Genomic DNA, 17285 nt, shown 5'->3' with positions numbered 1-17285 from the left:
GTTATGAATCTCAATTTAGAGAACTTCATTTGAAAACGGAATCTGAATGCATCTGAGAAGTTGAATATATGAAACTTTGATCAACTTGAATTGATAGTTTGTAAACTTGATACACAGACAACAAATAAAGGTGAAATAAATAAATATAACAACGAAACGGAATATATAAATATTGAACTTGAATATTCAATTCAATTGAAATTTTATTTGAAAACTGAATTCAATATACAATTTAAATGTATGAATTCAATGATTACATTTGTACATTAAAAATGTTAAAATATCCTAAAGTATGGAATTCAGAAAACATTTCTGTGGGCACTGAAATCTCTACATAGGCATTATCCTCCGCTCATTGACCAAAGGGATTACTACCTCCTCCTTTCTCTAATACAGATTCCTATCTCCTCCTTTCTCTAATACAGATTCCTATCTCCTCCTTTCTCTAATACAGATTCCTATCTCCTCCTTTCTCTAATACAGATTCCTATCTCCTCCTTTCTCTAATACAGATTCCTATCTCCTCCTTTCTCTAATACAGATTCCTATCTCCTCCTTTCTCTAATACAGATTCCTATCTCCTCCTTTCTCTAATACAGATTCCTATCTCCTCCTTTCTCTAATACAGATTACTATATCCTCCTTTCTCTAATACAGTGGTCACCAACCTTTTCTGAGTCAAGGTCACTTTCTGAGTGAAAATGCAAGCCGAAATCTACAGCTCAGACTGTTTTTGAACATGACTTAAAAAACATAAGCCTATGCAACATAAGGTTTCACCATCAGCTGGAAGACTGTATCCTGTTTTCTCAGTGGAGGGATGGAGAGAGGAGTGACCTCACCGGGGATGGAGGGATCCTCCGTTCCCCTCAGACTGACCATCAGTCCAGTAAAAAAATTAAACAATGTATTATGATCACTCAGCTGTGCCTCACAAGTAATACAACAAATGATCTATTAGAAGTGTGATCGTATACTTAAAATCCTTTCAAAATGGTCTGAGAAGAACAACATTGACAGGGTAATTCAAGCATATCCAATATGCAGTGATAATGTATTGGGCCTATAGCCTACTGTACAAACCTCCTTGCTACAGAACTGTTTTTAATAGGTTAGTTGAGGTAGTAGGTAGAGTTATTAAAGTGACTATGCATAGTGACGTTTTAAGTAACAGCCAACTTTCCAGGACATAGACATGTCTTATATCGGCAGAATGTTTAAATTATTGTTAATCTAACTGCACTGTCCAATATAATGTAGCTATTACGGTGAAAAAAATACCATGCTATTGTTTGAGGAGAGTGCACAACAACAAAACCCTTTTATCACAGCAACTGGTTTGATACATTCACCTCTGAAGGTAAATAATGTACTTACATTCAGTAATCTTGCTCTGATTTGTCATCCTGAGGGTCACAGAGATAAAAGGTTTTGTTTTGTTTGATAAAATACATTTTTATATTCAAATGTAGGAACTGGGTTCTACAGTTTGAACCCCTGCTGTCTCTGGAACACATGTTTTCTAGTTTGTATTATCTTTTACCAGATCTAATATGTTATACTCTCCTACATTAAGATCACATTTCCACAAATTTAGTGTTTCAAACAAAGTGTTTCCTTTCAAATAGTATCCAGAATTAGGCATATCCTTGCTTCAGGTCCTGGGCTACAGGCAGTTAGATTTGGGTATGTCATTTTAGACGAAAATTGATAAAAAGGGTATGATCTTTAAGTCGCACTGAATTACTTCTACCTCGTTCACAAATTCATGTTGTTACTCCTACGACCAAAGAAAGTGAAATATTCCTCGATATTATAAAAGACACCGGGCGCAAATAATAACAATGAAAGCTTAACGAAACACGTGCATTTTATGGCTTATAAAACTATTAAACAAAGTGTTGACAGTGCTGAATAACAACTTATACATGAACTTACTCATAAAAACAGCAGATCTGCTGTATTCGTTGATTCTCTCTCTAGTCCTGGGGCCTGTTGCACAAAAGTAGAATTAAGACATCCGGGATAAATGACTCAGCTGAGCTCAATGAAGCCAAAACATGTGCGTCCAGGCTTAATTGGTTGCACAAAGACCAAGCCAGGATGAGCAGACACGGATTCATTAAACCAGGTGAAACCAATCCTGGATAGGTGCGCGCTCACGGCTCACTCAAATAGACCCCGCCACAGATCACAGATGAACTGATTTACCATGGCAACTAGAGCCGCGAACTTTTCCCCGTCGGAAGCACAAATCCTCATGGAGGCATACGAGGAGGTAAAAGATATAATTAAGAAGAAAGGCAACACCGCCACAGTGATAAAGCAAAGAGAAAAAGCGTGGCAAAGTATTGCAGACCGCCTGAATGCGTAAGTAGTGCACAATTACACACTCACCGCTCCGCTGAAACATCACAATTACAATTCAAATATTTAATTCACATCTCCAAAAATGCAGTTGTACTGTAATTATGAAACGGTTAAATTTTTAATTGAAATGCACTGCAGATATGAGTGAAATTGTGTAAAGTAACTCCATCACACTGTATAAAGCTATGATAAATTTTTTTATATTTTTACTGAAAACAAGACAAAAATACCAAGTAATTTTTTGCAGTGTGACTCCATTAAATGTGTGTGTGTGTGTGTGTGTGTGTGTGTGTGTGTGTGTAGATTAAACATGAACGGGCCAAAACGGACATGGCAGCAGGTCAAAATCAAATACAAGAACATTCTGCAGAATGGTATGGTCCCTGACTAATATTTAACAAAGCACAAGCATATATTGTACCCAGAAGGTGCCTGCTCACACATTGTCTGTACTGTTTTAGCAGTGAAAAAGAATACCCACAGACAAGGCACGGGTGGTGGGTCACCAAAGGCTGACCTTACCCCAGCAGAGGACATGGCCTTGGAGCTAAATAAAGGCAGGCCCGTCTTAGAGGGGATCCCTGGGGGGAAAGAGACGAGCATAGGTTCCTCCCAAGATGCCACCCGCTTCATTCAAGGTATGTCCTTCCATCTCTACATGGGATACAACCACATTCATATTGAATCAATTTGGACTGTCTGACTTTGGTTTACCTATTGCCTTGCAGTGTCTGGCAGCACTGTGTTCCTGTTAGAGCCACCAGCACAAGCACCAGACGATGCTGATCCAGTGAGTACTCCATCAAAGGCATACTGTAGGCCTGGCATGTCTTGTCTACTAGCTTCAATATGAATCCGATTAAATGTGATAGGGTGAAGGCCCCAGTGCAGCAGCAACAGCACATGATGGAGACGATGATGAGGAGGAGACCATCTCTCTGGATTCCAGAAGGCATGAGGTATCATGTTAAGACTGTGAAAGTACTATTTACTCTACAATGGTGAGGAGTCCTCATCAAAATCAAAAAATCTAATTTCTTTTACAGGACCCAGATGCTATACAGTGGGAAAACCAGCCTGGCAACATAGTGCGTATTAATAAAAGGACACCACATCCTGCCAAATTCCAGCTTCGCTAATTGTATTGTGTTCACAGAGCTCACAAGCTATCAGAAAGTTGTATGGCAACCACCTCCGGCGCCAAATAGAACTGGCAGACATAGACATTCAGTACAAGAAGAAAAAGATGGAAAATCTTGCACTGGAGTCCGAAATAAAAAAGAGGACAATTAGGAAACTGGACCTTGAAATAAAAAAACTTGAGAGGGAGGTGAGATATGCCTTCAATGTACACTGTATGCTAACTGTAACACAAATGTATTATTCATTATTTTTCTTTCCTCCCCCAGCTCCAAGAAGATGACACAGCTCAAAATAAAAATTAGGTATATTCTCGTAAAGTCAAGTGAGCCATGACATATGAGCTCTTATTGTGAGCACACAGGACGGTGGCATCTTTCTAAGGTTTTTTTTATTTTCCCAGCAATCAGTACAACCAAGTCATCGTTATAAGGCATCGCCCTCTTTTGCCCACCCCCCCAGCACCAGGTGTGGCCACTAGCCTATATGAAGGCCCAAAATTGTGTGTTCCTTTCTGCTCTGACAATGGCATGCCCATTCGTGCGAGATGTGGTGGATGAAGAAGCACTTGTGCTGAGGAGAGCCTTCAGGCGAGAAAGGGTCTTCAGGGACCGGTTGGACCCACTGGCCTTCCCTGATGACCATCTATATGAAAGATACAGGTTTTCTGCAGATGGCATCAGGTATCTATGCAGACTACTGGGTCCCAGGATTAAGCACCGCACTGCACGGAGCCATGCACTGAGTGTGGAGCAAATGGTTTGTGTGGCCTTGCGCTTTTTTGCTAGTGGAGCCTTCCTGTACTCAGTGGGGGATGCAGAACAGCTGAACAAGGCCACAATTTGCCGCACAATAAGGAGTGTGTGTCTGGCTATCAAAGCATTAGCAGATGTCTTCATCTCCTTCCCTGGCCACAGAAGACTCTGTGACATCAAAGAGGAGTTCTATAGGATTGCAGGTAAGAGGATCTACAAATTACAGGACAACTGTTAACACATAGTAGGATACTCATTACTTTGTGTGACAGGTTTCCCCAATGTCATTGGTGCAGTGGACTGCACACACATAAGGATAAAAGCCCCCTCAGGTGCCCATGAGGCCGATTTTGTGAATAGGAAATCCTTTCACAGCATTAATGTTCAGGTGAACATAACTTTTTGATATTGTCCATTGACGAACACTCTGCATTGCCAGTGATGTGCATTGATTGGTGTAATATTCCTCATCTTATGATTTCAGATGGTCTGCAATGCTGACTGTGTGATCAGCAATGTTGTGGCAAAATGGCCTGGCTCAGTCCATGACTCCAGAATCTTTCGGGCCTCTGAAATCTATCAGTGCCTATCACAAGGTAAGCCACACAACCCCTATTTATAACCATCATGGCTGTGTCAAGAATATCACTGTGTTTATGAGGTAGTAATGATGAGATTTTGTGTTGACAGGTGAATTCTCTGGTGTGTTGCTGGGAGACAGGGGGTATGGCTGCCAGCCTTTTCTCCTGACACCTTTCACAGACCCCCAGGAAGCACAGCAGGCCTACAACCATGCCCATGCCAGGACCAGGGCCAGAGTTGAAATGACCTTTGGCCTCCTGAAGGCACGCTTTCACTGCCTTCACAAATTAAGGGTCAGCCCTGTTAGGGCATGTGATATTACTGTGGCTTGTGCTGTCCTCCACAATGTGGCCTGCCTGAGGAAGGAGAGGGCCCCCAGAGTGCCACCAGCCATGGACTGGGACAATCCGGCAATCTTCCCTGATGACGACAGTGGTCGGCTGCTGAGGGACCAATATGTGTTGAATTATTTTAGTTAGTATGTGTGCTTTCAATTTTGGTTAAATATGTCCTGCGGTGGCAGAGGAATTTGGGGTTTTTTGGGTTCGTTTTTTGACGAATTTGGCCTCTTATGATGTTTGTGCGGTATACTGTGTGTAATACAAGGCTGCAGGGAGGCTACTGCATCCATTCATTTGTCTGTTCAGTTGATGTGTATGGATTTGTCCTGCATTTATTTTAGTGTGCAGACATGCAGGGTGTGTTATATACAGACCTTTGAATGTGTATGTATCATTTTGTATAATATGCTTGGATTCTGTGCTTTCCATCTTGTAGAGTCACTGTGACTTCAGTTTCGAAAGGAGCTGATGGTTTACCTGCTTTGTTTTGTCCTTATTCAATAAAGGAACATAATGTTACACATTGTGTTTTTATATTCATATGGAATGTGTATTTGTTTATATGACAGAGTACTAGGGCCACACTGAAGAAAAAGGATAAAGTCATAAATTTATGAGGCTGGTTCTTTCTGCAGAAAAGCTACATATTGTTTTTACAGTTTTGATACTTATGACAATGTGATACTTAATATTCTGGCACATCAGCATGTCTTTGTTTATGAAACCATACTGAAGTACAATTTCACGAAATGCCCCACATCTGTCATTTTAACAACTGTCCTCCTTTAAAACAACTGGTTACAATATTATGACTTGTGTTTTTTTCCCCTCTGTGGCCCTAATATTCTATCATTTTATATATAGCCTTATAGTCTATGGGAAACTGTAAATTATCTAATGATAGCAACATCATCTAAAAATCATTTTTTATCCAAAATCATTGAAATTAATGATCACAAACGTTTAAATAATAACAGTGGGTCTAGTTATATGTGATAACAATGTATAGTGAGCAGTGAAATAACTATTGGTTTCCATTTGTGGTGACTGCTGACTGACATTAGGGATGAGATTAAATAGATCCTGGAATTTAGCCTGGTCTGGAGCAGGCTAGCTCCACAGAATAAATCTCCATGGTAATTTATACCATAACATATCCTCCTGCCCCCTATCCATCTTTAGTGCAACCGGATTACGGATCAATTGAGCCAGGATCACCAAGATATCCTGGCTTAATCCCTTATCCTAGTTTTGTGCAACAGGCCCCTGGTTTTAAACGTTTTGAAATCTCACATTATTACATTTGTTGTGCGTTCGAGGCTTTTTTTTACAGTCCATTGTGCGAGGAAACTGTGTAGACACGGTGATCTGAGCTATCTGATTGGCCAGAAGTAGGCCTATAGTTTTCTGAATCAAGTGCACCTACCTGCAACAGCGCGAAACGAATACAAAAATTAGGAACTCAAGCTTTTACCGATGGGTTTTTCACAGAAATGTTTGGTGCGATTGAACATCTCTCTGGCTGTAGCGTTCACTTTAAATTATAATACAGCGCTATGAGACTAAAGGCAGTCCTTGTTTTTCAAAACAAAAGTTGAGCTTGAAATTCAAGTTTATCAATCAGACCGGCCGCCATAAATCGGACTTTAGTAATCATGTTGTAATATAACAAGCTAATGAGCCTAAATTACAACATCATGACCATTATTTATGTATGCTAATTTATTTCAGCTCTTCGTCGACGCGAATGGGCCCCTCCCCCCACCCCACATCTTTGGTCTCTTAGCAACTGTATTGTAAACTATCAACATCGATGTGATGTTGTTTTCTATGCTGCTGCCAATAATGTGTCTGGTGCGATTCGATTTGCTTTATTTAAGTGCTGTTTAAGTTCAGAGGAGGTATGTTGTTTTTCTTTAGGCCTAACGTTATGTTTTCTTGATAAAATGTTTTATCCGCATGGAATCTGTATCTTTTTGTAGCTAACGTTAAGTAAGTACATTATATCTAAAAGTAAACTACACTACACATTAGGCAACTGTTAACCTAGTTAGCAAATAGTAATATTGTCCTAACGTTAGTGGTAAATGTGTTTGTGATGCTGAATTGACCGATGTTATAGTGTTGATTTGGGCATGATGTTTTATTATTTAATAATATTCCCCCTGTCTATGGCAGTATGTCTGCAGAGGTGGCCATACAGCCCCTAGAGGATGTTAGCCCCCAAATGATGTGCTCCAGTCCCCAACCCAGTCCACAGCCCCAGGCCAAAGTCCTCAGGGAGGACCTCCTAAAGATCCTGGACCCTTCACGGAAGAAGCTGTCATCATTGGAGACGCAGCGCATCGCAGGGGTGCTGGAAGACTGCATCGCCAGGGTGGAGACGGTAGCCTTGCTGCCGGCTGTGCTGGCCCTCCTGGGAGGGCTGTCTGTGGGGTTGGAGTTGGAGGGGGCCTTACAGGAGCACCAGCACCTTGGAGAGAGGCTGGTGGGCCTGGGGCAGAAGCTGGTTGAGGGGGAGGCAGGGGAGAGAGCGAGAGCAGAGTTAGAAAGGGCCATCCCCAGCTCACTGAGGAACGTGCTCAGACTGCTGAGAGCTCATCCAGCCGCAACCCGTACCCTGAGTAGTGAGGCAGAGGGAGGGGGGCAGGGGGTGAGTGAAGGGGTGCGAGGGCTGGTAGGGGGGCTGCAGGAGTTGCGGGGGGTGCTGTTAGAGAAACTGCTGACAAGCCCGGCCGAGGAACGTCAAAGAACACGCTACATGCAGGAGGTTTCGCTGCGCCATTGCAACAACATGGAGCTGGTTGCTACACTGGAGGCGGAAGTCGCTGCCGCCATCAAAGACAGAGATGCTGAGGTGCCGATACAGTTATCATTGTCGTTATACTACTGTTGTTATTACACCAGAGTTTAGACCTTGAAAGATTTAACCCATGATAATACTAGCTCAGTTCTCCAAAATGTAATCTCTCTACTTTCTCTCCCGCTCTCTTCTACACTCTCTCCCCGCCCCCCTACCCCCTGCTCTCTAAGACCTCTAAGAAAAATGAGGTGATCAGGAAGTTGAAGAGCTCTCTGCACCAGATGGAGAAGATCTCTGAGGACTTTGTGTTGCGGACACAGCAGGATGTCGACAAGCAGAACCAATCAGACGCTAAGACCTCAGAGGGGAGGCGGGCCCGCATGCAGCAGGAAGCCAATCAGCTGAGAGTTCAGCTTAACAACCTGATTTCTGAGAACCGCGAGGTAGAGACTTCGCTCCGCAAGGTGGGAGATCCCAGAAATAGAGCCCTAGCCCCTGCCCCTTATCTAAAACATTTTGATAAGTATTCTCTATGCATGCAGTAGATCCTGCAGTGCGAAATATAACTTTTTTCAATGTTGTTCTCCTCCCCACCTGGCAGAAAAAATATAAAGTGGAGACAGAAATAGAGAACTGGATCCAGAAGTATGATGCTGATATGGGAGAGAAACAGGTAGACTAACCCTAAAAAATCATAACAAATCTTCCACTGAGTAACAGCAATTAATAATACGATTTTAGTGATGCTTATTAAATCCCCCACCCCCCTCTCTATCTCTCTCTCTGTGTTGTCTGCTCCCTCCCAGTTTGAGCTGGAGGACATGACAAGGGTCTATGAGGAGGAGAAGGAGGAGCTGAGAGAGCTAGAAGAGGCGTATGCTGTCCTGGAGCAGGAGTTCAGTCAGATCCAGGAGGAGCGGCGTTTGGCCGAGGAGAGGAGGGAGGAGGAGCAGAAAGAGCTGGAAAAGAAGAGCTGTGCCGCCATCATTATCCAGGCTTACTGGAGGGGCCACCGTGTCCGCAAGGCCATGAGGGGGAAGGGCAAGAAGGGTAGCAAGGGCAAGAAGGGCAAAGGCAAGAAGGGCAAATAAGGGCAAATAACTGTGGAAAACTCGGCCAGACCAGGACAGTCCATTATTCCAGCGTGGTTTTTATATTTGTGAGAAAGATGTGGCAGCTCTCCAAAAACACGTCCCATTTTCCTTTTCTCCTTTTGTACGTTTTCCTTTTAGGTGTCAGAGTTTATTCCAATAAATACTGTGCAACGCAGCTCTTGATTACTATTGTATGATTACTACTCTGTGTTTGATGTTATCTACTTTTAAATGTTAATTAAAAGAAAAGGGGATTTTTTTTAAACATTGTTTATAAATAATTTTTATTGAAACATGTACAGTGTGGTATTAATGAATCAGTTTAAATGGAACTCAACAATTTATAGTTGTTATGCAAAATTGGTCAGAATAATAGAAAACTGGCACCATGCAATTGTTGGATACATTTGATCAAGGCTTGAGAAACAATTATTATTATGAATTATTATTGTCATCATGGTACGTTTGTGCTACAGCAGTGGTGTAAAGTAGTTTTTTGGGGTATCTGTACTTTACTATTTATATTTTTGACAACTTTTACTCCATTACATCCCTAAAGAAAATATGTACGTTTTACTCCTATACATTTTCCCTGGCACCCAAAAGTACTAGTTACATTTTGAATGCTCAGGCAGGACAGCAATATGGTCCAATTCACAAACCTAACAATATAAAGCTTTGCCATCCCTACTGACTCTGATCTGGCGGACTAATTAAAACCAAATACTGTGTTTGTTTGTAAATGATGTCTGAGTGTTGGAACGTGCCCCTGGCTCTCCATTAATAAAATAAACAAGAAAATTGTGCCGTCTGGTTTGCGTAATATAAGGAATTTGATATATAGCATTTACTTTGACTTTTACTCAAGTATGACACGTACTTTTTAGACTTTTACTCAAGTTGTATTTTACTGGGTGACTTTCCCTTTTACTTGAGTTATTCTCTATTAAGGTACCTTTTATGTACTTTTTCCACCACTGCTGCACAGAGTGCTGACCATAACATTACTATCTGTGTGAAAACAATACAAGATATGGATTGAAATCTCCAATAATAAGACCTGCAGGATCCTCTGTCTACCCACTTGATCATCCTCCACCTGTTCACTTCAAGTTGGCTTTAGTAGTGGCATGAGAAGGGCTCTGTTTGAGGTTGTTCACTATAGCAGACTGGTCTTGGATGAAGAGTTGGATCTGGAGAGGAAAACACATTGAGATTTTACTGTTAGCAAATTAATATGTCCCCTACTCTACATCACTGTGACATCGGTATCCTTCTCTAACTGTGACATCACTAACCTTTTCTAGCTGTGACATAAATGTGACATAACTGAACATCAGCTGTGTCATCCATAGAAATAGAATGAATAGAACGGGCATCCCTTTCAAGTCAAGGATGGCATAATGGGGGGGACTTGCGGCCATTGTGAGTGTATCCATAGGAGCAAAGCAGGAAGTAAAAGCAAGAAGTGTACCCTTTAATCTGTGCTCTGATTTGTTGAATCAACTTAACTGACATTACAAAATACACTCAGTGGCCAGTTTATTAGGTACACCACCCCGTTCTCGAAAACGGTTCGCTCCTACAGACAGTGAATCACGTGGCCATGACTTGCTATATAAAGCAGGCAGACAGGCATCCAGTTACCCTTCTATTGAATGTTAGAATGGGCAAAATGACTGACCTAAGCAACTTTGAGCGTGGTATGATCGTCGGTGCCAGTCTCCTGAAACGGCTGGCCTCCTGGGCTTTTCACTCGCCACAGTGTGTAGGGTTTACTGATAATGGTACGACAAACAAAAAACATCTAGTCAGCGGCAGTCCTGTGGGTGAAAACAGCATGTTGATGAGAGGTCGAAGGAGAATGGCAAGAATTGTGCAAGCTAAATGGGTGGGCCACAAACACACAAATAACTGCGCAGTACAACAGTGGTGTGCAGAACAGCATCTGGGAACACACAACTCGTCGGTCCTTGTCACGGTTGGGCTATTGCAACAAAAAACCACACCAGGTTCCACTCCTATCAGCTAAAAGAAGCTGCTCCAGGGGGCATGTTATCACCATCACTGGACAATTGAGGAGTGGAAAAACATTGCCTGGTCCAATGAATCCCGGTTCCTGTTGGATCATGCTGATGGCAGAGTCAGGATTTGGCGTAAGCAACAGGAGTCCATGGCCCCATAGTGTCACCGGTACAGGCTGGTGGCGGTGGTGTAATGGTGTGGGGAATGTTTTCCTGGCACACGTTAGGTCCCTTGATACCAATGGAGCAATGTTTCCATGTTTCAAAGAATTCAGACTGTTCTGGATGCAAAGGGGGGTCAGACCCGGTACTTGATGTGTCTAACTAATAAATTGGCCACTGAGTGTAAATTTGATTGCATGAGCCACATCAGTAAGTATAATTTTAATGAACATTCTACATTACTATGGAAATTATTGCATCACAATACCAGGCAGCCATTGCGAGGATACCCATGAGTTTACCAGTCAAATTGACAAATTTTAAGTCATGTGCACTAGTACAGTGAAATGGCTCTCTTGCTTGCTCTTACCCAACAATTCAGTAATCAATGTCAGTAGAACAAAAACAAACGAAAAATAGAAATAAGAAGAACACGAGCGTTAGTTCCCTGCATATTGGCACTTGATATTGGCAGTTCCAGGGTCAGTGCTGAAACCACATGGTTTCAATGTGTTTGAGGCTATTCCATTCACTCCGTTAGAAGCTGTTCAGGAGCCTGTTGGTTTCAGACTTGATGTTCCGGTACCACTTGCCGTGCGAAAGCAGAGAGAACTATGGCTTGGGTCTATGGCTTGGGTGACTGGAGTCTTTCAACAACTATCTGGGCCTTCCTTTCACACCGCCTTACATAGAGGTCCTGGATGGCAGGGAACTCGGCCCCAGTGATGTACTGGGCTGTCTACACCACCTTCTGTATTGCTATGCGATCGAAGGCGGTGCAGTTGCCATACCAAGCAGTGATGCAGCCGGTCAATAACTTTTTGAGGATTTGAGGGCCCATGCCAAATCTTTTCAACCTCCTGAGGGGGAAGAATTGCTGTTGCGCTTTCTTCTCGACTGTTTGCGTGTGTGTTGATCAAGTCCTTAGTAATTTGGTAATCAAGGAACTTGAAGCTCTCGACCCGCTCCACTGCAGTCCCGTTTACTGTAGTCCACAATCAGCTGCCTAGAAGCCCAGCATCCCGGGGGTCGCCTCTTCACTGTTGAAGTTGAGACTGGTGTTTTCCGGTACTATTTAATAAAGCTGCCAGTTGAGGACTTGTGAGGCATCTGTTTCTCAAACTAGACACTCTAATGTACTTGTCCTCTTGCTCAGTTGTGCACCGGGGCCTCCCACTCCTCTTTCTATTCTGGATAGAGCCAGTTTGCGCTGTTCTGTGAGGGGAGTAGTACACAGCGTTGTATGAGATCTTCAGTTTCTTGGCAATTTCTCACATGGAATAGCCTTCATTTCTGAGAACAAGAATAGATTGACGAGTATCAGAAAAAAGTTATTTGTTTCTGGCCATTTTGAGCCTGTAATCGAACCCACAAATGCTGATGCTCCAGATACTCAACTAGTCTAAAGAAGGCCAGTTGTATTGCTTCTTTAATCAGCACAACAGTTTTCAGCTGTGCTAACATAATTGCGAAAGGGTTTTCCAATGATCAATAAGCCTTTTAAAATGATAAACTTCGATTAGCTAACACAACATGCCATTGGAACACAGAAGTGATGGTTGCTAATAATGGGCCTCTGTGCGCCTATGTAGATATTCCATTAAAGATCTGCTGTTTCCAGCTACAATAGTCATTTACAACATTAACAATGTCTACACTGTATTTCTGATCAATATGATGTTATTTTAATGGACCAAAAAATTGCTTTTCTTTCAAAGCAAGGACATTTCTAAGTGACCCCAAACTTTTGAACGGTAGTGTAGGTATTCCTCTTATCTAGGGGGTTGAGGTTAGTGTGGAGTGCAATTGAGATTGCATCATCTATAGATCTGTTGGAGTGGTATGCAAATTGAAGTGGGTCTAGGGTGTCTGGGATGATGGAGTTGATGTGGGTTGATGTGTATCAGGGTTAGAGGTTCAATGTCTGTTCTATTCATTCTATTTCTACCACTAACCTTCACTATCTGTGACATCACAAACCTCCATCTGTAACATCACAGTGACATCACTGACCTTCTCCAGCTGTGACATCACAAACCTTCTCCAGCTGTGACATCACTGACCTTTTTCAGCGGTGACATCACAAACATAGTCCATCTGTGACATCACAAACCTCAATCTATGACATAATAACATCACTAACCTTCTCTAGCTGTGTCTCTGTGTCATCGATGGCCACGCCCTTTTCCTGCACTGTGGTCCCGCCCATCATGTGGTAGAGGTTAAGGGTCACCACTTTAATTTGGCCCAATAAAAGCGTCTCCTTTGCCGCTGTGGTCTGGATGTGATACCACGTGTTCTCCTGAACAAAAAATATTGTTTATATTCTGGATAGAGAGACATGGACTATAATCAATTGTAAAGCTGTGACCCATCTAAAGGGATTGTCACTAGTTACCACAGCCACAAAGGCAAAATTGGATATATCGTAAACATTAATGACAACAAAAAGTTGCTTTTTGGTCTTAATTTAAGGTGAGGGATAGGCATAAGGATAGCAGTGTTGTTAAGGTTAGGGTTAGGTTTAAAGTCAGATATTGAGAAGATAAATTGTAGAAATAGGTTTAGCCATAATTATGACTTTGTGGCTGTGGTAACTAGTGATGACCCTCTAGTGACGACCCTGTGAATGCGTGATCAGGTCTGGTACCCATCTGAGAGCGTTGGAGCGTATCTGGTCCAGCTCTGTCTGTAGCTGAGACAGCAGGTTATTCTTCTGCAGAATGCTGCAGCTCTGCTGGTCTGTGTATCTCTGTAGCGCCCCCCGTTGGCCATCAGCCTGCTCCTGCACCTCACTCTCCCTCTGCTGCAGCTGCTCTTTGGTGGATAGCAGGGTGGCAAACCTCCCCAGTAGCTCCCACACATCCTCATACTACATACACACACGCACATGTACACGTTATACATTTGAAGCTAGGGTTAGGTTTGTGGTTGAAGCTAAGGTTAGGGTTAGGGTTAGGGTTGAATCGGGATATGGAGAGGTTTAGGGTAAGGGTTATGGTTAGGGTTGAAGCTAGGGTTAGGGTTGAATCGGGATATGGAGAGGTTTAGGGTAAGGGTTAGGGTTAGGGTTGAAGCTAGGGTTAGGGTTGAATCGGGATATGGAGAGGTTTAGGGTAAGGGTTAGGGTTCGGGTTGAAGCTAGGGTTAGGGTTGAATCGTGATATGGAGAGGTTTAGGGTAAGGGTTAGGGTTAGGGTTGAAGCTAGGGTTAGAGTTGAACCGGGATGTGGATATGAAGCTAGGGTTAGGATTGCTGTTGAGGATAGGGTTAAGGTTTCGGGTTAGGGTTGTGGTTGAGGCTAGGGTTAGTGTTATGGTTAAACAGGGATGTGGACATGGCATAGGCAACACACGTGAGCTGGTAGATTAGTCAGCCCACACTGAAGAGGAGGAAATTTGATTATAAAAATGTAATTTCCAAGAGAAAGCAAGTCCCATGATCCCACAGGAAACACAGTATGTTTTTAAAGTTCTCTGGAGTTGAGAACAGATCAGATGAACTGAGGTGGGGTGGGGGGTACATTCATGATAATACCTAGAAAAGAGGAAAGAGAGAGTGAGGAGGGGGCGGGGGTGGTTCAGTTTAGCGCAGTAGTGCGAAAAGGGTGTTTTTAGTGAATGCCAGGCTTGGGTACCTTGGCCAGTCTGAGGACCTGTTCCAGGAAGGTCCAGTAGAAGGCAGTCTTCTCCACCCTGCGCTGCAGCCTCAATCTCCAGGCCTCCAGGACAACACACTCCTCCTCCAGTTTCTCTATCTCTCCCTCCTTCTGACGCACAGCATCCCTCTCTCTCTCTGCCTTCTTCTCACCCCGACCACGCTTTGCGTCGTTTTCCTGCAAGATGGCACATTTGATTACGATGTTTTTTCCAGAGTCTGTGTGTTTCAGTGTGTGTGTGTGCGCATGTGTGTGTGTGTTAGCCACTAACTTTGAGGAATTTGTCAAATTTGAGCAGCGACTCCTTCAGTTTCTCCTCTTTCGTCATCACCTCATCTCTCCGCCTTTGCAAACTCTCCATCTTTAATGCAAACTCCTGTGAAACACACACACACACACACACACACACACACACACACACACACACACACACACACACACACACACACACACACACACACACACACACACACACACACACACACACACACACACACACACACACACACACACACACACACACACACACACTCTCTCTCTACCTCTTTCAATATCCCAGGTACATACAGTATGTTAACTACGATAGTCACATTTTTGTCACAGGTTCTATTGATTATGAGTACTATGAATAAGAACGTGGCTCCTACCTCTCTGTGTGTCTGGAGCTGTTTATCCACCTCTCTGATCTCTCTCTGTTTCTCAATCATCCTTGTGGCTCCGCTCATCAGACCTCTGTCCCGCACAGGCACTTTCCTACACAGATAAGCACGAAAGTACGCATGCAGAAACGCACACACACACACGCATACACACAGAAATCTCAGTGGACATCAATCTGTGTTCCTTCACTCAGCCCCACTACTGGAGAGCATACTAACACAAACACAAACAAACTCACATTAAGAGGTGTTCCTCAAAGACAGTATGGAAATAATCCTCCAGATCCAAGGCCATTATCTCTGCTGTCTCCAGGGAGTTTCTGATCTTCAGTTAGAAACTTAAGCAGCTTTCCCTTTGGACTTCTTTATACCTTGCTGTACAATCCTGTCTCTATGGCAACACATAGACAAAGCCTCTGTCGCCCCCAGTGGCAAACTACTGACATAGAAGCTCCACTACTGTGTGTGTATGTGTTTGTGTGTCTGTGTCTGTGTCTGTGCCTGTGTGTGTGTGTGTTTGTGTATGCGGGGGACCCCTTTTGTGATAGCAAATTCATCAGAGACCCCCTTATAATCAAGTCAAATCATATTTTATTTGTCACATGCGCTGAATACAACAGGTGTAGACCTTACCGTGAAATGCTTACTTACAAGCCCTTAACCAACAATGGAGTTTTAAGAAAATAGAGTTAAGAAAATATTTACTAAATAAACAAAAGTAAAAACAAATAATAAAATAGAAAAAGTAACTAAATTAAATTAAATAAAAATAATGAGGTGGTACCGGTACCGAGTCAATGTGAGGGGGTACAGGTTAGTCGAGGTCATTTGTACATGTAGGTAGGGGTAAAGGGATTATGCACTGATAATAAACAGTGAATAACAGCAGTGTAAAAACAAAGGGGGGGGGGGGGGGGGGGGGTCAATGAAAATAGTCCAGGTGGCCATTTGATTAATTATTCAGCAGTCTTTTGGCTTGGGGGTAGAAGCTGTTAAGGAGTCTTTTGGACCTAGACTTGGCGCTCTGGTACCGCTTGTCGTGCGGTAGCAGAGAGAACAGTCTATGACTTGGGTGACTGGAGTCTTTTACACTTTTTTGGGCCTTCCTAGTATATACAGTTGAAGTCGGAAGTTTACATACACTTAGGTTGTTGTCATTAAGACTCGTTTTTCAACCACTCCACAAATTTCTTGTTAACAAACTATAGTTTTGGCATTCCGGTTAGGACGTCTACTTTGTGCATGACACAAGTAATTTTTCCAACAATTGTTTACAGGCAGATTATTTCACTTATAATTCACTGTATCACAATTCCAGTGGGTCAGAAGTTTACATACACTAAGTTGACTGTGCCTTTAAACAGCTTGGAAAATTCCAGAAAATGATGTCATGGCTTTAGAAGCTTCTGATAGTCTCATTGACATCATTTGAGTCAATTGGAGGTGTACCTGTGGATGTATTTCAAGGCCTACCTTCAAACTCAGTGCCTCTTTGCTTGACATCATGGGAAAATCAAAAGAAATCAGCCAAGACTTCAGAAAAACATTTGTAGACCTCCACAAGTCTGGTTCATCCTTGGGAGCAATTCCCAAACACCTGAAGGTACCACGTTCATCTGTACAAACAATAGTACGCAAGTATAAACACCATGGGACCACTCAGCCGTCATACCGCTCAGGAAGGAGACACGTTCTG

General features: G+C 42.8%; 3 protein-coding genes across 7 annotated transcripts; 2 read left to right on the top strand and 1 right to left on the bottom strand.

Moving 5' to 3' along the window:
* The first annotated feature begins 1448 nt into the window (after window positions 1-1448).
* On the top strand, window positions 1449-5730 carry LOC139545280 (putative nuclease HARBI1). 3 transcript variants are annotated; one of them, XM_071352889.1, is made up of 11 exons: window positions 1513-2744; window positions 2832-3008; window positions 3099-3160; window positions 3243-3329; window positions 3417-3458; window positions 3527-3700; window positions 3780-3815; window positions 3914-4468; window positions 4538-4653; window positions 4750-4861; window positions 4956-5730. In XM_071352889.1, the coding sequence occupies exons 8-11, from the start codon at window positions 3997-3999 to the stop codon at window positions 5324-5326; spliced, it is 1071 nt and encodes a 356-aa protein (XP_071208990.1). In that variant the 5' UTR covers window positions 1513-2744; window positions 2832-3008; window positions 3099-3160; window positions 3243-3329; window positions 3417-3458; window positions 3527-3700; window positions 3780-3815; window positions 3914-3996; the 3' UTR covers window positions 5327-5730. The 3 variants fall into 3 exon arrangements, with proteins under 3 accessions (XP_071208991.1, XP_071208990.1, XP_071208989.1); XM_071352890.1 differs by lacking the exon at window positions 4538-4653 and having other exon boundaries at window positions 1449-2744; XM_071352888.1 differs by having other exon boundaries at window positions 3417-3700.
* A 1027-nt stretch (window positions 5731-6757) lies between these two features.
* On the top strand, window positions 6758-9889 carry iqcd (IQ motif containing D). 2 transcript variants are annotated; one of them, XM_071352886.1, is made up of 5 exons: window positions 6758-7089; window positions 7367-8045; window positions 8222-8455; window positions 8593-8664; window positions 8798-9889. In XM_071352886.1, the coding sequence occupies exons 2-5, from the start codon at window positions 7368-7370 to the stop codon at window positions 9080-9082; spliced, it is 1269 nt and encodes a 422-aa protein (XP_071208987.1). In that variant the 5' UTR covers window positions 6758-7089; window position 7367; the 3' UTR covers window positions 9083-9889. The 2 variants fall into 2 exon arrangements, with proteins under 2 accessions (XP_071208987.1, XP_071208988.1); XM_071352887.1 differs by having other exon boundaries at window positions 7074-7180.
* cfap73 (cilia and flagella associated protein 73) lies at window positions 9354-15974 on the bottom strand. Of its 2 annotated transcripts, XR_011669022.1 has the most exons (8): window positions 15829-15974; window positions 15578-15683; window positions 15202-15306; window positions 14910-15107; window positions 13922-14143; window positions 13415-13573; window positions 10770-10863; window positions 9354-10278 (listed from the first exon to the last, which is right to left on the bottom strand). XR_011669022.1 is itself a non-coding variant. In XM_071352891.1 (7 exons), the coding sequence occupies exons 1-7, from the start codon at window positions 15882-15884 to the stop codon at window positions 10189-10191; spliced, it is 936 nt and encodes a 311-aa protein (XP_071208992.1). In that variant the 5' UTR covers window positions 15885-15974; the 3' UTR covers window positions 9354-10188. The 2 variants fall into 2 exon arrangements, 1 of the variants encoding a protein (XP_071208992.1); XM_071352891.1 differs by lacking the exon at window positions 10770-10863.
* Between the last annotated feature and the right edge of the window lie 1311 nt (window positions 15975-17285).

This window comes from Salvelinus alpinus, chromosome 19 (genome assembly GCF_045679555.1).
Source record: "Salvelinus alpinus chromosome 19, SLU_Salpinus.1, whole genome shotgun sequence".
Taxonomy (NCBI): domain Eukaryota; kingdom Metazoa; phylum Chordata; class Actinopteri; order Salmoniformes; family Salmonidae; genus Salvelinus; species Salvelinus alpinus.
Note: the sequence above shows the minus strand (reverse complement) of the source record. Positions and strands in the feature narration are given on the sequence as shown.